Below are 20,670 nucleotides of genomic sequence, written 5' to 3'. Positions count from 1 at the left end.
AAATGAGAGAACATATTGTATCTTCTTCTGCCATAAAGTATGTATGAGCGCAGTAAAAGGTTTTGGGGGGAAAATGTAGTGTTTTAGGGTATGGCACAACGTTGACCAACATTCAGGGGACTTTCAGTAGATGTCGTCATGGGTCAGTGTAGGAGAAAGACTCACTCACTGCATTCATACAGGCTGTTGATCCTCTGAATGTCAATGTCTCTTCCTTCTCTTCTTATAGAAACAGATATGATGTTACCTTCCGTAATGCATAACAGAGGAGTAGTCATAAGGAATATTTAGGTTGTTGGTGTTCTGCTTCTGGAAGTTGTAGGCACTTGCTGTGAAATGAACGGATGAGTATAATGAATGGATGAGTGATGAATGGATGAGTATAGTGCCCGTCAAAGTAATAATGATTCTCGATGATAATGGCACAGCGGGGTTATGAGAGTTTTGTGCTCACATGCGTGGATGTGCTCCCAGTTGATCCTGACATATTGGTTCCTGTCGCTCCTCGTCTGCTCGTGGTTGAAGCCCAGGGCGGGGAGGGAGGAGCTCGTGCTGGACGATGCCGTGGTAAACACAGCCAGAAACAGCCAGAGACAGCTGCTGCTTGCCCCCTGTTCTCCCCAGCAAAGACCAGCATCTTTGCGAGACGGAGAGGGAGGGAGACAGGCTCAGGAACGTCCTCTCCCGCCATGACTGAGTTGGTCTGGAGGGTTTTTACCCAGAGAGCCAGGCTCACAGCTGTGTCTGTTTACACAGTCTGCTACTCTTTGCCTTTAGCACCAGATTATGCTCTTAGTCACTTGTTTAGATAGGAGATACACTTGTGGGTTCTGGTGAGTAGTAGTACACGGATTTCCTATGCTAAATGCAATTATTGTAAGTCACTTTGGATAAAAGCGTCTGCTAAATGACTGTAATGTAATGTAATGTCAGGTAATGTACACTCACCCAGTCTTACTCTCAATGCTGATGTAGTCAGACTGGCCACTATAGGGAACGAAGCGAATGCAGGTTTTCGTGTGAAACGTCTCCATGGCCTTCTCCATTATGGCCCTTTCAGAGGCATCTGGGATGAAGACAAAAACGGTTTAACTTACACATCATGCAGTAGTATTTCCTGAGATGCATATTTGAGAGCCTTATGGCGAGCGCGCAAAAATAATATTATCATTCATAAAAGTAACTGCTGATGGTGTATGGCACCTCAACCAGTCCAGAGGAGGATTAAGTCCATTTGCAGTAGTCATGCCAGCACGTCATTGCATTCCTGGTGTTTGGCAGAGCTACGTCTCCCCCCATGAGCAGATGGCTGATGTCTAAGTTGCAGATGAGTTCAATGAATTTGATGAATAAGACGAGTGAATGTTGTCTTTATTAGTTACTGAGCGGCGTGGGTGCTATATCGGATTTTTACCTCTGTTTGCCTCAAGAATTCTTGTAGAGATGTCTAAAGTGCCATTGGACATCTAAAGGAGAAGATGGACATAACTTTCTGCCAGTGTTTGACTATACGGTATAATACAATGTTACACTTGATCATTACATGGTATTCAAAATGGAATTTTGGTCCCAAAACACTCACCATCTGTATTTGGCTGTTCCTAGAGGGGATACACGCACATAGTTACTTTAGTTTCATTTAATTTCTTTATTTACACATACAAGAAAATGTAAAAAGATACATTTATACATTATAATCATTATTTAATACATGATTGACATAGAATGTGAAGGAGAATTTCCTAAAAAAAAAAAAAAACTCCAGGGGCTTGAAAATTGGCATTCTCCACAGATCATATTATAGGAAGGAAGATTACAGCAATGCAATATATATAAAGTTTAGACAACAATGCATCCCTTAAACACCCATCTAATACTCATTCATACTGCAACCATACACAAACACTATTCTGTGCACCAGAGAGAGAGAGTGCAGAGTGCAGAATGCAGACAGCTCAGCAGTGCAGTTCTTACCAGGGGGGACTGTGCCTGTGAAAGGCCCAGCAGCAGGACCAGGATAGCGGCGACGAGGCTTTGGTCCATGTTCCCTCAGAGTGTGGAGAAGCTCAGAGAAGATTCCTCACTGAGAGAAGGTCTGTGAGTGGGACTGTCTGAGCATGGCTTTTAAACAGAGGGACCAGTGTGGGCCGTACACCCTAGATCAAGGTGAGCTTTAAACAAGCCTTTTAGTGGACGCATATGCCACAACAGGAACCTCACCCATCTCCTAAATCCCCCTCTCAAGATAAATGTATCTCTTCAACAGGCTGACGTTATGTTAATGTAGGATGTATAATAATGTAGATGATAAAATGTGGTGGTAATTTCAGAATCGGAATCAGATTTAATCAGGTTTACTGCCAGGTATGGTTTTTACATACTAGGAATTTGCTTAGGTCTGCATTAGATCACAGGCAGTTTTGATATAGGCTTACAATTTCTGATGTTAAATTTGAATCAGGGGTTTACATGCAAACACTGAAAATAACTCAATGAGGAACTGATTTATACAATACATTAGTAAATTGATTTTAAGGACTACATAGGCAATGTTACAGGAATTTAGAGCAATTAACATGACATCTATGGCGCCTACATCACAGGAGGGTTGTACTGTGAACGCAATCTCTTATCCAAATAAACACACCCTCCCAAACAGTTAACATTGAATTGTAGGCTATTACCACTGCATCGTTGTAACAGTGAACTCGGATGACTTGGTGAATAAGTAGGCTAAACCACTAACAATGTTAACTACATAGCCTAATATAGCCTAGTTGGGATGAAGCCTCTGTGACCGCATCAAGCCTGCATCAGACTGTAGGCCTACAGTACATGCCTGGGACGGTCTGTCTGTGTGACCTTGCGCTCGAGGACACGACTAACGCAGACATCAACACTTATCTGCATTCAGCCTGCATTATAATGTAGACGCCACCAGAGGGCGCAACAACGCTGCTACCATTAAAATGCGTTTTTGCCCTTCCCCTATTTGAAATTAGTTTTCTTGATCAGACAAGTCTGCCTTCTTTTCAGTCTGTAGGCTACCTTGGTATATTCACTTGAAATCATAGGTGGCTAGAAACTGTGCAATGATGACAGGTGATAGTAGGTGTCCTATTCCACAATGACCCAATAATAACTGAGACATGTGACATAATAGGCTGCATACCCATGCCAGATAAAACCTCTCTCACACCTATTTTTAAAACATTTTTAAGACTTCGGGGGTCTTTCTTCACTCCTTCCTTTCATGCCTCCCTTTTGCCATTTGTTCTTTCTATCTGTAGCTTATTTAAAGGAGCACTTCCCCGATTAGCAATCAGCTTTGTATCGTTCCAAAATCTGCAGTAGCCTATGTTACAATGAATATGGTTTTCCTCCCCTCAGTGTTCCCTGGACCTAGTTTTCACACTTTCAAAAAACGATATGAAAAATAGACAAGAGCTGGCTGATGGCACCCCAGTAAACTCAATATCCGTCTGTGTGTGTGTGTGTGAGAGAGAAGAGAACCTTTTTCTACCAACTATGATTGCTTGTTGTTTGTTTTAGTGCTTGTGTTTCACACCTGTCTCGGGATCACGACCTGTCAGATTCCAAAGCACCCCAGCCCAGAACCTGACCTCCCCTCGTTCCCCGGCTCCCAGAACACATTCCCTCAAGCTTCAAAGGGACTAACAACCAATGACTTCTATCACGACCATTAGGCTACATATCCCGACTCACGATAGGCTAAGCATGATCAGAGGGAGTCTCCAAAATAGCCTACTAAATAATTATGCTATATTTAATATTTTGGATCATGCGAATATCGGCCTCATTTATCATAAAAATATGTGTAGCACAGTCTGCCCCCCCCCCCCATTTGGTAAGCGAGGATCATGCGGAGACTGCAACATCATGCAGCCCAGCTGAATTGCAGTGTCTGCGGAGCCCGCGGATGACCTTGAATTCAAGGTCGCTGTTAGATTCTCAATGACAAAGGAAACACGGTCATACACGGTGCTTTCTTTGTCTGCCCTGCCTATATGAGATAGTCCTAAACTAGCCTACAATAAATCGCTAGTTTTTTTTCATGATAGGCTACAATCTAAATGCTACCTAATTTGAGATTGTTAAAATTTGGGGATAAAGCAAAGTGCTTAAAAGTGTAACGTTCTATGGCCTTTGCGAGTAAATTCTGTCTTATTTTTCATTACCAACTAACAGCAGCTTTAATAAGATTTGTTCCCAACACGGGACATGTTCGTCAGCTCTTTTCCGTGACAGCATTGCACGAGCGCAGAGCGAGAGCGCGCGCCCCTCTCCCTTCCTCCCTCTGTGCCACAGCTGCTCTGGTCAAGTTACCAAAGCGGCTTTGAGAATGGCTTCTTCCTCTTGTCATCTCGTCGCCGTTATCCACTGACCCCCACTTCCTTGGCCTGGGTCCAAAAACTGCTCGGCGTAGCAGCTACCAGCTGACGACTGTGGCCCGTAGCAGAGCGAGCTGGTCAGTGTCACAAGACCGAGCTGGGGGAGCGCGCGCGTCTGCAAACATTTTCCATGCCTTCTAAAGAGATGTACCTACTACTACGAGTTACTATGGTGTGTTTGCCATTTGAGCAACTAAAGCATAGATTTTGTAGGCGTTGGCTACTAGAGAAATGGGTCAACCAGACTAGCCGGTGGAAAGACTGGTGAGAATAAACAATTCACATTGTATGATTACTGTATTGTGAGAATAGCTATTCAAAGGAGTAGCCTATGTTTACAGATTATCCAAAAAGAAGACTGAACTAGCCTATATAGCCTAGCCTATATGACAGTTTAGTTGAAGTGTAGTCTGTCATTGCTGCATAAAAGCACCGGCTACCCCAATCTGTTGTGTTGCATGTGATTTACTGAACACCAGTTAGCCTATTTTACAATGGGATAGCTATGCAACATTAAAAAACAACAACATACCTCTTGTAAAGAAAAAAAACGAAACCAGTGAGTCAGGCAGGGGTGCTCTGGGCTGTTTTATTTTTTATTGTTGCAATGCTGATGACGCCGGTGTTCTGCGGGCAGGATTGGAGGACGCACGGACGTAAAAGTAGACACAGCGGACGTAACTGGGGAGAGGGAGGAGAGAACTAGGGGGATATACGTAACGGGAACCTCAGTTGTAGTCTACCTCCATGGTTGTAGCAGCGAAAAGCGAGAATATACAGCCCACAACACCAAGTACAGTAACATCAATGCGCGGAATCGTACTCAACAAGAAGAGGATAGCGCATGGATTAACAGCACCGAATGGTTGACCGCATTTCCTTCTGGAATGGCTCTTGTGAAGCTGCGCCTTTTCATGTAGGCATTGTAGGCAATTCATCGCTGCATTATTTTCAAGAAAATCGCGTTTAATTGTTTTCTTGTTGCTTTGGACATTTGTCTAGAAAATATAGGCCACCCATCGGTCGCCAACTAGCCTACTGACAATACCGAATGTCCGCTGAGGTTTACCGCTGCTAAGCCGCAGGCAGACATCAGTGGAGTCGGTAGCAGTAGCCCATAGCAGTTTCTGAATCGACATCTTCCGACTATGTGCTCGCTACCAGTAAGTATATAGACTCATTCAAATTGGTCAAGTAACTCAATTATGTGTGTCATTTGCATGCGTGAATCCCCTCGCAGCTGATTGAGTTCGCGTGACCACGTTTGAAGGGGCACATGCGTGGTAGGAATTGTTACGCTGCTGGAACAATTGGCCCCTAAATGTGTTGCCATGTAAAGACATTGTGACTTGCCCACAGCGTTTGATATCTTTGTCTGGTTATCTACACACCGGCAGAGCAGGTAGCCATAGGCTACTAGTTCAAAGCCCACACAAGTTTTTACCCCATGTCTTGGGGTCACTTTCCCTTAGTCTTGCATCCTGTCCACCTCTCCCCCCTCCAAACTCTCTCTCTCTCGATCTCTCTCTCTCTTGCTCTCTCTCTCACACACACACATACACACACACACACACACCTGCCATTCACCTGGTAGATTTTATGTCCATTCAGAGTGCAGGTGACAGGTCTCCTCACAGAAACCTGTGTGAACCATGGTCCTCCAGCACCAGGATTGAGATTCCTGATCTTAAGAAGCCATAATCCAGTTTTGCAATTAACCTTTAGCAGGTCTGAGATCAGTGGACAAGGTCACCTCTGCTGTTTTCACTGTCTCCACGGCATGCCGCATGTAAAGCTGTCAAGTGACCTTATTTGTCTCACACACACACCATACACTATCACTGATACATAGAGGCCACCGGTGCTTGCTTTCACAGTGCCTAAGGAATATTTACAACATCTTTATTATTAAGACAGATCCTCTGAAACCATTAAAATCGTGCTGTGTTAGCTAGCAAACTAAGTTTGGCCATGAAGCATAGTTTTTCACCATTAGGTTTTATCAACATTTCTGTGTAGATTTTGGTCTCATTGTGGCTTTTTCATAACTTTTGTTCCTCCTTGTTGTAGTGAGCGAGCTAGATTGCTTTGGAACATATGTGATTTTGAGAGTGCCACTCCAAACTATCTAAAACCCTGTCTTCTTGGTAAAACGTTTTTATGAGGTTATTTTAAGTTAATGACCTAGGCAACTTTTAAAACATATAAATTAATGATGCGTTGTATTATAAATCAAATGTTCCGAGTTCTGATTCTGATAAGGCAATAAATGTTGCATATGTTGCAGAATTTCCTGTTTAACTCATGATATTAAAGGATTGCAATTTCTTTTCTTTTTGCCATTTTAAGTCCCTCAATCTCTCAACTTGTTAAGAATGAACAACCCTTCTGAGTGAGCATGTGTGTGAGAGACAGGCCATTGTAGTTAGCTCTATCTGTCCTTCAAGCTTCCATGTGACTTTGACCTTTGGAACGTGTCACTGAGCACAGGGGGGAGGGGTGCTAGAGTGTGGTGTACAGAAACATGTATTTACAGTGTGCTTGTCTGGTAGGAGAACGTGCCGATGCAATGACCCCCAACATGTACACAAATTACAAAAATCTACAAATTAAATTGTAGAGGGAAACACACAGTGGTGCAGTGTGTGTGTTTGTGAGAAAACTACTAGGAATTAGAAGTTTGAGATGATTTTCAGGTGTAATGTGTGTGTGTCTGTGTTTGTCAGTTGAGGCTATGTTAGAATATATATTTTCCTTTAAGGCAGAAAAAAAATACTTCATTGCCTCCCTTTCAGATTTCCTGATAACTGGAGAATTCTATCCTGACCGCAGACACTGGTCTAAACCAAGAATACCCGAGTGGATAACCAGCAGAGGACACAAAAGTTAATTCTGCAGTGAAGCACACAGGTAATTTGTCGTCCTATGTTATTCATAACACTGTGCATTCATTTTGAGGGCTACCATTTTCTTTATCTATATCATTTGTTTTGCTAAATATGCTAATCATTAATCTGAACCTATAGACGAATAACCTTGTCTGATTGGATTTTTTGGAGAAAGCTTGATCAGTAACAGACTATCCTAATGATATTTATAATAATATATAGACTATCCTGTACTGATGGTGCGTTCGTTTATAACTGGGAGGTGGCAAATTGCTACTTGCTACTAGGAATGATTAAATAAAACACCTCATGAACTCGCACTTCCTCGTCGCAAATTCGGATATGTTTCTCAGCCCCCAGTTGCTCATGCACTAGATATAACTAGGTAACTGTGATATAATGGTATATAGCTCGAATGCACACAGGTCGGAAGTAGGTATTTGGCCACTTGCGACTTGCCACATCCGACCACAAACGAACGCACCATAAATATCCTGTACAGACTATCCTAATAATGTTTTGTGTGAATGATAACACTCGCAAGTACAGCGTCTTCTATGTAGTGCTATGCATTTAACCCTCTTTTGATGTAAAAGTCAGGAGACAGGAATCAGGTTACATAACAGTAACTAAACGGTGTATGTGGTATATGATTATTCGTCTGTAATCTTGTATGCGTAGTTGGGTGCATGGTGCAGGTAGGGTGTCGTAGTGGTCACCCTTGCCATTTATGATCTACTTCCTCTAGACAATTACAGTAACAATGCAACATACCTCCTCCCCTCCCACTGCACTCTCCTGCTGTATTCACTGCAACATTCACGAGGGCTGTCTGCCTCATCATGACTTGTCTTTGGGCGTACCTAAATCAGTTTTAGTGGTAGTGAATTACAGATTTGTTTGCAACAGCGAGGACGCAGAAACTATATGGTAAGTCGGAGTGGTGGCTAGTGTGTGGGCTGCTATCTGTGCCGTGCAGGCTCCTTCACTGCCGTGTCCCTCCTATGGTGTTTAGCTAGCCAGCTAACTGTTGGCTAACTATTTGTCTAGCCACCTAGATGGCATTCTAGATAGCTAACTGGCTAGCTATATTGTTGTCTTTCATATGCCACGGAACGGTGTAACCTACGTTATCATTATGTTAAACGGCATGTCATGAATGTCGAGTATTATGGAATTATCACTAAAAAGCCAGACAGGTAGACAAGCTAGCTGTACTGTGCTAATGAACCCCACATGGAACTTGGAACGTACCTGCGAAGCTCATTTAACAGACTTGGGCGCCCGCCGGTTCCCCACGGCACGTCGGTCCGGGCTGAGCGGAATTGCTGACCTGAAATAATACTAATGTGACCGACTATATTGTTTTTTTGTGGGAGTTGGATCACTTGACTCAGTCGACTTAAGAGTGCCATGGACACGTAGGCTATATGAACCTCGATTATTTGTAATGTATTAGAGGGCATCGTTCGGTTAGTGCAAGCCAAGCTTTGTGGTGGGGCAAAAAAAAGCCATCACTAGCCTTTTCAAGCTAACGAGCCATGCTAACATGCACATTGAAACGCATGCCAAAGTTTGATCTGGGCATCTGGCATGCCTTGTGTCCTTTTAGTGGAGTGTGGCAGACAGACTGTCCATTGACAAATAGGCGTGAGGGGAACCTCCCAGGGACGCGTTTCACAGACCATTGGGTATTCTTTGACACTTGAGTACTTTTGAAATGTTAATGTATGCAACTTGAGAATTACGGTTAAATCCATGGTTAAATCTAGTCAGATCTTCCAGACCAAGATGGTAGTCTGATTGTTTTGTTTCACATATATTAAGGTCATAGGTTTCATATCCTTATTACATGATGTGAACTTTTAAATGGTAAATGGACTGCGCTTATATAACACTTTTATCCAAAGAGCTATGCAGTGGCCTCTCATTCACCCATCAATGGTGACAGCTGCTATGCAAGGTGCTAGCCTTATTGGGAGCAATTTGTGTCTTGCTCAAGGACACTTTGACATGCGAACAGGAAGAGCCGGGATTCGCACCGCCGACATTGCGGTCATTGGATGACCCATTCTACCTCCTAAGCCAGCAGCTTAATAAAGCCTTTGGGCTGTCAATGTCCTTACAAATTCAATAGATATATTTACTAGAGAGCTCTGTCTCTGTTTTAATAATTCAAATACTATACAAAGCCGGTAGCTGCTGGGAAAGTCCTTACAAATGTAATGGATTTATTTACTAGAGAGTTCTCTCTCTGTCTACCCCCTCTATTCAGTTGACAGATGTAGTGATCCGCACTCCAGTACCAGAAGTAGGGGTGGAGCTGGGGTGACGGTCGGGGAGGTGGAGGGATGGGAGTCATGTCAAAGTTGACTTGTTACGTAAGAGGGTAAAGATAATAGGCCGGAGTGTATGAACTGTGGGAGGCAGTGGGCCACTTGGGCAGTAGCAGGACATTCGGCCCGCGTTGCGACACCTCTCCCAGGAGCTGTGGCGAGGAGGAGACAAGGTCACGCTCTGGAGTTCATGGAGGTTTCCACTTTTTACACAACCCCTGCCTGGCAATGGGTTTTCAGTGCCGTTGTTATCCCAGACACTCTGCACAGAAAGCAGTCCCTCTCTGGTATAGTTCTGTCCTGTGTAGTTCTGTCCTGTGTATTTGAACACAGGTTGTTCAGGTGGGGTTTGTACATTGTACTAAGTTACAGCTGATTTTGTTTTGTGAGGATTCTGCTGAATACTGATACATTTCACCAGGGCTGAGCGAAATCATGGAGGGTCTGTTGGAGTGTTGGCTGTGTCCTTCCAGGGATTCCTCATGGAGGTTTAATTAAGGGATTGGTGCTCCTCTACCCTGGATTAATGACCCTAATCTGGAGAGAGCAGAGTAGGTTGGAGCTGGGATTATGGCTTGTCTTGCAGCCCAGAGCTCCTTAGCACAGATATTCAAATGCTCTCTCTCTCTCTCTCTCACACATACACACACACACAAACAAGCACGCACGCACATACACACACACACACACACCCTTTTGTTCTCACTGTCTCACTTACTTTCTCAGTATACTCCACTTAAACTCAATTCAACATCATGGGCTACCTCAAACAGAATGGCTGACGTTAGTTTTCCACATCAGTGTTCCTCCTGTGCATTGTTTGGATGGGTTTATATATTGATAATAAAATGGTGGAACAGTCTTACAGGCATACTGTAGTTGACAGTCAGACACATTTGTCCTCTCTCACTTTCTCTTTTTCCACATGCCTTCCCTCCATGTACAGACATCATGTCTTCCAGGGAGCATCGCTCGGACCTCTACATAAAGGCAGAACCCAGCAGCCCGGAGGGAGGAGGGGGGGGGCGGACCAGCCCTGGGGGCGCCTCCTCAGACTCCTCTCAGAGCGCGGGGGGTGGCGCCAGAGGGGACGGCGTTGGCCGCTACTCGCCGCCGCTGTACACGCCGGCCATGCGCTGCCACTTCAAGGAGGAGGGCGGCGACGGCGCGGAGGAGGGCTCCACGGGCAGCGGGGGCGGGCGCTGCAAGTACGCCCTGAGCACGCTGCCCAAGAGGCTGTGTCTGGTGTGCGGAGACGTGGCCTCGGGGTACCACTATGGCGTGGCCTCGTGTGAGGCCTGCAAGGCCTTCTTTAAGAGAACCATCCAGGGTGAGGAGGATGTCGCCCACGAGGCCAAAGCTTAGTTTGTGCTTTAATGTGTGTGTATGTTCGGAAGTAGGAAAAAAAGTGTTGCACACATTGACCCCATATGTATTTTCTCTTTTAACATATGACTTTTCGGCCTTCAGGCCTTTTTCAAAACAATGTGTGTGTTTGGACATGTAGTATTCATGTATATGTGTTATGTGCGACTGTGTGCGCTTGTGCGTATCAGTAGTATAAAGAACACCCTCCCGGTTGTCCTGACTGCGCATCTTGCACTCATGCTCCCGTGTCTCTGTGATCCCGCTAACAGGCAACATCGAGTACAGCTGCCCGGCGTCCAACGAGTGTGAGATCACCAAGCGGCGCCGGAAGGCGTGCCAGGCGTGCCGCTTCACCAAGTGCCTCAAAGTGGGCATGCTGAAAGAGGGTGAGTGCCTCCAGAACTGCAAACATTTTTCGAAGAATGGACCGATGTGAAGCTCAGACTATTAAATTATCAGAATTTTTTATTAAATATTATCAGCCTCTCATCACTTTGTAGCATTTCCCCCCTCTTCCTTTTCTCATTGCTCTGTGAATTACCGTGTGGTAGGTGTTCGTCTGGACAGGGTCCGAGGAGGAAGACAGAAGTATAAAAGACGCCCAGAAGTGGAGAACGCAACGTACCAGAGTGCCCCTGTACCTCTCAGAAAGGAGGGTGAGAAAGGTAATGAGATTAGGATGAAGCGTTCAGCCTGTCTTTGTAACTCATAATGGCTACAATCTTATGTGACTTCATCTAGAATGTCTATGCGTTTGTGTTGTGGTGTATCTTAACAAGCTGTTGTCATTATCGTCATCTTTTTGTTTTTCTGTGTGCCCCTGTGGTTGACGTGTAGGCTCCAACATCATCGTGTCTCACCTCCTAGTGGCCGAACCAGAGAAGCTGTTCGCCATGCCGGACCCCCTGCAGCCCGACACGGCCCAGCGCACCCTCACCACCCTCTGTGACCTTGCCGACCGCGAGCTGGTCGTCATCATTGGCTGGGCGAAACACATCCCTGGTGAGGGGGGAGGGGTGATGGAGGGATAAAGGGGATAAAGGAACAGAGGGATAGGGGAGCTATGCAGCATGGGTAATGATGAAGTCGTTTCTGATGGTGCCGTGGCCAGGATGAGGGTGCTATCTGAGCGGCGCTACAATGGTTCACTGTGTCTAAGCCATAGACTGGAATACCGGCCTGTATATCTAATAGAGGCCTGTATTCAATTATAGGCTGGGTCTCTTATAATGGCCGGGGGCATGGTCAACACGGACAAATACAGGCCGGCTCCCTATACAGGCCAGGTCAAAAAGTGAGGGGGGGAAAAAGCTCTGGGCTTTGTGGTAGTTTTGGTTGCTAGGCATGTTGTTTGACGTGGTAACAAACATGGCACCGACCAGAAGAAATTATGTGAAATTTAAAGAGAGGGCTTTGCAGCATGCTGCAGAACATTCGGGAGAGCAAGCTGCAAAGCACTTTGGCATCGACCTGAAGAGAATCAGATACTGGAGAAAGCAGAAGGATGAACTGCGTTTAGCTGAAAAGAAAAGAGCATGGCTAGCTGGTGGTGGGCGGAAGAAAGGTAGCTTGGAGCTAGAAGTATAAGGTGGTCTTAATGCCCGCACTCGGGAGTGGTGGTCGTAACGCCCAAACGCAGTGACAAGACTGATTTCTGGGCTTGTGCTAGCGACATTTTAAACTGCAACGTAAAAGTAACCGACTCCTACAATTACATATAATAGAGAGTCTACCTTCATATTTTCATCTTATGTGCATATTTAGTTATATAAAAACGATCACAAATCATCACTATGAATTCTGTGTAGTGTCGCCCTGTAAATATTGCTTGGCAATGCCTCGTCATTGTATGAGAATGCCATAATACTGTACCAACGTTACTGTACATAGGAGTTGGTGTAATGGGAGTTAACGGTGTAATGGGAGTTAACGGCACCATCGTCAAAATTAGCAACCCAGTTTAAAACCGACACATCGCCGCTAGATTTGAAAACCGGAATTGTTTAGAGGACACTTTGAGCTACAAAGTCAGCTAAATTGGTATCGCCAAGCGTTGTTTGGTTTTATACATTTACAGTTTTTGTGAGGTCGCCTCAGAGTGGGCGTTAACTTAGCCACTTCCACTAAACTTTCACTTTCTGTTTACATACCTGTAGGCCTCTTTGATTTGTTTTGTTGGATGACACAGGGCATATTTTTTGGTTTGTGCAATGTTTTTGCAATAAAAATCCTGCAATTAATCCATGAGGCGGGGCCAGGCAATTTCAGACAAGTTTAGGCGCAATAAGCGAGAGAATAGGAAAACAAAACAAGAAAGTTGACATTCCAATGTTCATTTTACATCGTAAAACATTTGTAAAACATTTTGATGCATTGCAAGCTCAATTTTGATAATTCAACAATCGGGTCAATGAGTTTGTGAATTACAGTCTGAAGATCCAGTGTAGCAAGTTTGGTGTTAATTGATTGAAAAATGTGGGATGAGATATGTTTTCATCTATTGTGATGAAAACATGTATTCATTTTTACAGGTTTTGTTTGCTTTTCTTCATAATTGAACATTAACTTCAGCAGCTGTGTGCTCAGTCAGTGGCCAATCAATGAATTTAGTCATTGTAATCCTCGGCGGGGGCTGGGTAGGGTTGCCAACAGCGATGTCTCCGATTGGTGGAGCTTGCGTTGGATTGTGAGTAGTGTAGTTTGTAGTGATTTTTCATGAACATTGGACATTTATTGAGCGAGAATTTGTAGTAAATGTACAGTATTGCTAATAGTAAAACATTTTGATGCACCATGTGCTCAGTTTTTGATATTTCAAAAATCTGTCTGGATCGTTTGGTGTGGGCTGTCTGATGATGCAGTGTATGCATTTTGGTTGCAATTGAAAAAAAATGTGGGAGGAGTTAGATTTAAACATGTTCTTTTCCATTGACCGTTTGAGGGTATAATTCAGAATACTGTAAAAAAAAATAATCATTTTTTGACATAAAATTCTGAAAAAAATCACACTACATCTTGGATATGTTGCCAATGTTGTCACTTTTTAGGATGATGATCAGACATTGATTTGGCGAGAATTCGTGGGAACTGTATACAGAACTGTTAACAGTAAAACTTTTTGATGCGCTGTGGGCTCAATTTTTCATATTTCAAAAATCTGTTAGGATCGTTTGGTAAGGACAGTCTGTAGATACAGTATATCAATTTTGGTGTCAATTGAACAAAAAATGTGGGAGGAGATAGGTTTGATAGGTTTTACAGTTTATGAAAAAATCAGAGTGATCGACTTCAAAATTCCTGCAAGGTCAGAGCGTATGAAAGTTTTGTCTCACTTGGGACTACGTTCACGTGATGGTTTTACAGTGATGGCACCTATGACTGATTTGTTATGATTTTTTAAAGTTTTAAACTTTAGACTGTTGCTGAAGCGCCACTGTCAGGTTTATTGACCTACAGTACAATGCAGGTTGAGGACTTTGGGTATAGTACTGGAGCTATGTGCAAAGTTTGGTGAGTTTTTGTCAGACTTCAGTGGAAGATGGAGAATAATAATAATAATAATAATAATATAGGCAAATACAATAGGGTTCCGGCAGCTACGCTGCCTGGCCCCTAGTTAAGGGATTATGTCCATGAGAGTTTAAAGGTACCCAATGTAGTTTTTGACCACTAGTATGCACTCTAGAGCAAATTTGAGAAGGTGGTCCCCGAAAATCGCGCACTACATCATTGCGTCAATACGCGGAGCACATAATAGTGACGTTTCACACATCTTTGTTGTTTTCAAAACATTAGCTAAATATCATTTTGCGAAGAAATTACAAGGTAGGAAAGACATTCAAGTGATTCAACATGTTTTTTAAACTACAAGGAACCATATAATCAAGGAATTTCGAAAATAAACAAAACGGATTGTTTTGATTCACGTTTCGTTGGATACCTTTTCATTCACGTTTCGTTGGATACCTTTAATTTTAAGAAATATAGGCCTGCCTCCAATAAAGGCCTGGGGCTCTCTGCAGCTCAGTAAATAAAGGCCCCGTCCACTATTAGAGGATTTACGGTATATGATCTTTATAGCAGTTGCCCACAATGTAATTGCCCATCCTCTAACCTTGAAGTCACCTCTGTGTCCTCCCTCCTCGCTACAGGCTTCCTGTCGCTGTCGCTGGCGGACCAGATGTCGGTGCTGCAGTCCGTGTGGCTGGAGGTGCTGGTGCTGGGGGTGGCCTTCCGCTCGCTGGGCTGCGAGGACGAGGTGGTGTTCGCCGAGGACTTCGTCCTGGACGAGGAGATGTCCCGGGTGGCTGGGCTGACGGAGCTCAACGCCGCCATCAGTCAGCTGGCCCGACGCTTCCGCGTCATGCAGCTGGACCGGGAGGAGTTCGTCATGCTGAAGGCTATCGCACTCACTAATTCAGGTAAGCCCGCTGCTGTATCAGAGTATGCATATGATAGCCTGTAACTGCATGAAACAGTGCTTCACCACATAAAGAAGGTGCTGAATATCTGTATGTTTTCAATGGTAGTTCAGTCTGCTGTGACTTTCAGCATTAGAAGCTGTATTCTACTCAGTTTGTTTTGCACATGTATTTAAGCGAAAACAACTGTGAAAAAGTGATTTAGAAGTAGACACATGAATTTAGATACGTCTTGCAGTCCTGTCTCTGGAGATCCCTGATGAAGATAAGCCAAAGGCTTGAGGGAGAAGGGAGTAATTACTGTCAACAGCGGGTCCACAATACGGTTTGCTTAGCCCACAGATGCGGTGTTTGTTTGGCAAACACCAAAGATGGTCATTACCTCGGGACCAGTGTATCCTGTTCCTTAATCACTGAGCTTCACTGTCAGGCACACAATTTTACAAAAACTCTCTAACAAAGACAAAGGAAGGCATTAAGAGTTATTTATTACACAGCTCACTAAAGTACTTGATTTTGATTGGACAATCGCACGTTTTACCGGTGAATTATTTCTCAATAATTCACAGGCAACGAGCAATATTGACCGCTGCTAAGGGCAACGCATTATATGTCTTTGGGCGACAGTTGAAAGTTGTAATTATAAACAATAACAGTTTGGCCATTGTAGCCCATCTTCGATCTCTGAAAATGCCCATTACCGAAGCACACAGAACCATTTCCCTTCAGTGCGTTAAAACCCCCTCGGCTTTTCCTCAGGGTTCCAAACGTACTCTCTGGCTCTTCTTTTTCGACAACGGCTGGCCATATGTTATCCACATATCACAATGCACAACTTTTACATGAATCTCCGGCACACACAGTCTCTTACTGTGCCCCGTCTGTCCCTCTGTCAGACTCTGTGTACATCGAGGACATGGAGGCGGTGCAGAAGCTACGGGATCTCCTCCACCAGGCCCTGCTGGAGCTGGAGTGTCAGCGACACCCCGAGGACCCCCAGCGGGCGGGACGCCTGCTCCTCACCCTCCCCCTCCTCCGCCAGACCGCCGGCCGTGCCCTCACCACCTTCTACAGCATCAAGACGCGCGGAGGCGTGCCCATGCACAAACTCTTCCTGGAGATGCTGGAGGCCATGATGGACTCCCCCTAGAGACTGAGGATGAGCGGATGATTCGAGGATGTGAGGGCTTTAATGACGGGGAAGCAACAGCAGAGGATGAGTGGCTGGTGTGAATGGAGGTTTTAATAGTGTGATAATAGTGGGGGATCATCTCTGGAAGTTTGTTTTTATTTAATATTGCCTCCTCAGAGATTTCTAGGTATGTGAAATACAAGAAACCTCATGTACATGTATACAAACATGTATACATGTTTATTGAGGTTGATGGTGGAACTGTAAGTCATTAGAACGTGACTGCCAAACTTAAAAGAAAGGCGTAAAAGGCTCAATCAATTCAAATGTGGAGAAAGGCTATTTGAGAATGAGGTATTCGATCCATGTGAATGTCAGAATCAGATTTATACAATCACTACATCATGGTTTGCTCCATCACAGCCATGACCTGCAGGTAAAATTACTGAAGGACTTTGTTGAGGAATATTTTAGACCAGACTGTAACCCTGTGTTTTTGACCTTTCCAATGTCGCAAGACCTTTTTTTTCTGCGAAAAATGCAATATTGCCCTCTCTCAAAAGCCATGCTGAAATGCTGGGCTAATGGCGATTAACAAAGACTGCAGTTAAGGGTCAGATTGACATGCTAGGGTAGTCGTCTTTACTATAGCTTGGTCTACAAAAACAAATAGTAATTCATAGGAATCACCTGCAATATGTTGAAAGCAATACAATACTTATGATACAATAAATTAGTTGTCACATTAAAAATGTGGATAAAAAAAGAAAGAATTGTGAGACAACCAGCAGTATGTATACAGTAGGTAGGTGCAAAGAGGATTGCTTTATTAAGGCAGTGCAATTGATTATTAGTCAAAGAAAAGGGAAAAGTCATGATTGTAAACTCAGAAAATGCTGTAGAGTCTCTGTACTTAACAGTTGTTAGGTTTTATTTATACTGTATGTCAATCCAATAGGTACACAAGAAAATGTATTATTTGTATGCATGTGTGTTGGGGTGGATGTGCGTTTGCGTGGCCTAGGTTTATCCATACGTAACCAATAATAAAGGTACATTGAGTTCAGGGAAATAGACAACTCTTCAACTGTTATTGCCACGGCCAGCGTGGCTACAGCAGTGATTAAAGGAGAGGGTGTCAGAAAGAAACAGAATGGCTTTTAAAATATATGTTTGTTGGAAAGAACGTACCCTGGAATTGTTAGTCATCAAATTGATTTGGGGCTAAGATACATGAACCATTGTAATGGTTGTGTCTGCAGTCTGTTGGACTTCTGACAGTCGTTAAAAGGCTGTAGAAGAAAGACCTTGGTGGTTTTGACCAGGTGGTCTTCACATTGTGTATAACATTTGAACTGCAAGTGTTTTGGTGCCCAGATGGGCTGAGAGCAACATGAAATGCAACACGGTTCAGCCTCATATGGGAATCTACCGCTCAATCTGATTTGAGACCATCGTTTTAATCCTTTTAATTGTTTGTATTTGTGTTTACATGTTTTGCAGACATATACATTTATGCAATGATGTCAAATTCAGAGCCCTTGTTGACTGTATTGAGTGTACTTTTTTTTCCAAATAGAAATGGCAAAATGTTAAGGGCCTGCTCTGGCATTTAGTCCACATACTGATGAGAAATGCCATCGTAAAATAAGATCAATCTATCTACTTCATCCACGTAGAATGCTGCAGTACTGTAGGTCTCTATAAACAGTTATGGTATTTTGTCTTCATTGTTGAAAATAAAACACCCTTCAAACATGGAGAACTAAGCCAATGAATGTACCTAGACATTGATTTTCACATGGATTATTTGAACATACACTAATTTTACATATTTCTTTCAGAGATTTTAAGGTACCTTGAGTTTAGATTGTTACACTTGGCCTCAGGTTTGGTATGTGAATAAAGCAATTCATTGAGTATTTAGTGAAAACTATCATTAACATTTTAAATAATTTTGGTTAGATTTTTTTCCTAAATCTGGTGACTATCAAATCAGTAAATCATAGATATTATAAACTGTATTACACTGATAATAAACATAATTGCAGTGTCCTCACTTAGCAAGGAAAGGACATGTTCCAGTCTTGCGACTAGATGGTGTTGCAGGTCCCTGTAATTCCAACAGATTTCTATCCATTCAGTTATCCATGACTGTAGGCACACTAGTCCATTTGTGTTTCTGTTATTTTTCATTACACTAGGTTAGAGCTGGTGTAACTTTATTTTCCTATATGATTTTATGATGTATTGTGTTTCAATGACAACTTGATTTTTGGAAAATGATGTACACAAACATGGATACCTGGGTCCAGCTTAACAAAGTTGTAAAAATGTCATGTTTGTTTCAATAATAACTAATGTAGTAACACGAAGGTAGAACATTCATGAGAATAAGCATTGTGTAACTCCCCTTTGTCATGTATAGGTACAGGGGGAGGAGGGACACAATTTAGTGGATTTAAAGTCATAGGTAGTTGTTAGTGTATGTGTGTGTATATTGGTGTAAATGAGCAATACAAGAAATTACCAAAACTCTTGTTTTCACATTTCCTTGTATAGTCATATAGTGTAAATTTAACATCATAAGCAATGATAGATTAATTATAGCGGTTCTAAAGCTTATGAAAAGATTCAAATCAATATTTGTATTTTAAAAATACTGTATTTAAAAGATTAAATTCTATTTTTTACTCAATTTACTGTTTGTTGATACTTTGCTTTATTTTATCTGTTAAACTAATGGTTGTAAATGTATACTGTTTTCAGTTGAGGTAAGATCATTGTATGTCTAAACACATGTTCATATTAAATCACTGTGAAAAAATATAAATGCTACACTGCAGGAAACAAGGGTAGATGAACATATTGTAGGTGATTTGTGTTTTGTAATAAATTAACACACACCATCACATGCCATTGGTCTATGTCGTCTGTCTACCAGTCTGTGTGTCGCATGGCTCTCTGTCCTGTTCCATGAGTCTGTTTTGGGGAGACATGATTCTCATTCAGCAGCAGATTAGCATAAATGTTTAAACAAATGATTTAGCAAATTAAGTTAGTTGGTTTGACCAGACTTCAGCTCTCTGCTGATTGGATATGGCGGTATAAGGAGGTCTATGGGAAGGATACTCGATTGGATAGTACACTAGTGCAACATCAATTGCTTACCGCGCGCAGTGTATTTCAAGAGTTTTGTTCCGCAATACTCCAGTGAAAGGTTCCCTCCCCATGGCTTTAATCGCGTATAAATTAATCTCTGAAACAAACAACATATCACATGACTTGCGTTGAACGTGGGTTTGGGACTAAGGAGTGAAGTGGCAATATATCTGGCATAATGTCAGAAAATGAAATGGTTTCTAGCATGTGGAAACTGCAGCAAAGCAAATCTGATAAATCCTGAGCCTGACACCGGACTGTAGGCCGTGTGATACTGCGGTCAAGCCAGCCTTCAATTTGGAAATACAAGTCATGTGGGCCACAGCCAATTCCCCTTTGCGCAAACATTAGCGTCATTACGGTACATCGTTTTTTCTCTTGTAAGGACTTATCACCGTCGCATTCACCGACAAGTAGTGAAGTCAAATAACTATGGTTTGATTAAAGAAGTGAAAGGCGGTTGTGGTGTGGCATTTCAAAATAAAGGACCTCTAAATTGTCATAACTATATTTCCTTAATGTTCAGATTGGAAATAAAAGGAAATCGCCCATAATGCCGCACCTACTCCAATCCAGAGAGCTAGCAGACCACCCCTGGCTCTGGGTATATCCCAGTGATTTTCAGGACATTCTGATGTGGCATTTCAAAATAAAGGCTCTCTAAACTGTTCTATACAACCTACTGTTTCCTGCAATTTCAGGTTGGGATTAAAAGGAGACCGCCCATAATGCATCAACACTTCCACTTCACAGTACTAGTAGACCATCTCAGGGTGTCAGCCTGTGATTTATATGACATTCTGATGTGGCATTTCAAAATAAAGGCTCTCTAAACTGTCCTATACAACCTACTGTTTCCTGCAAATAAGGATTAAAAGGAGACCGCCCATAATGCATCAACACTTCCACTTCACAGTACTAGTAGACCACCTCAGGGTGTCACCCTGTGAT

General features: G+C 43.0%; 1 protein-coding gene and 1 pseudogene across 2 annotated transcripts; one reads left to right on the top strand and one right to left on the bottom strand.

Moving 5' to 3' along the window:
* Window positions 1-243: 243 nt before the first annotated feature.
* LOC311318829 (hatching enzyme 1.2-like) lies at window positions 244-2,043 on the bottom strand (annotated as a pseudogene). The gene is made up of 6 exons: window positions 1,975-2,043; window positions 1,583-1,601; window positions 1,176-1,316; window positions 949-1,066; window positions 455-637; window positions 244-329 (listed from the first exon to the last, which is right to left on the bottom strand). The product of its transcript is annotated as a hatching enzyme 1.2-like (transcript).
* A 3,131-nt stretch (window positions 2,044-5,174) lies between these two features.
* On the top strand, window positions 5,175-19,410 carry esrra (estrogen-related receptor alpha). Its single transcript, XM_084449664.1, has 8 exons — window positions 5,175-5,575; window positions 7,208-7,322; window positions 10,583-10,966; window positions 11,274-11,390; window positions 11,556-11,669; window positions 11,842-12,006; window positions 15,156-15,425; window positions 16,322-19,410. The coding sequence occupies exons 3-8, from the start codon at window positions 10,588-10,590 to the stop codon at window positions 16,573-16,575; spliced, it is 1,299 nt and encodes a 432-aa protein (XP_084305790.1). The 5' UTR covers window positions 5,175-5,575; window positions 7,208-7,322; window positions 10,583-10,587; the 3' UTR covers window positions 16,576-19,410.
* The last annotated feature ends 1,260 nt before the right edge of the window (window positions 19,411-20,670 follow it).

This window comes from Borostomias antarcticus, assembly GCF_949987555.1.
Source record: "Borostomias antarcticus genome assembly, chromosome: 15".
In the NCBI taxonomy this organism is placed as follows: domain Eukaryota; kingdom Metazoa; phylum Chordata; class Actinopteri; order Stomiiformes; family Stomiidae; genus Borostomias; species Borostomias antarcticus.
The sequence above is the reverse complement of the archived record's forward strand: the minus strand, read 5'-3'. Positions and strand labels throughout refer to the sequence as shown.

Bases quoted from the DNA above. Each gene is read 5' to 3' on its own strand.
- esrra (XM_084449664.1), top strand. From the start codon at position 10,588: ATGTCTTCCAGGGAGCATCGCTCGGACCTCTACATAAAGGCAGAACCC. The intron at 11,391-11,555 runs GTGAGTGCCTCC...ACCGTGTGGTAG, and splicing joins AGTGGGCATGCTGAAAGAGG to GTGTTCGTCTGGACAGGGTC. The intron at 11,670-11,841 runs GTAATGAGATTA...GTTGACGTGTAG, and splicing joins CAGAAAGGAGGGTGAGAAAG to GCTCCAACATCATCGTGTCT.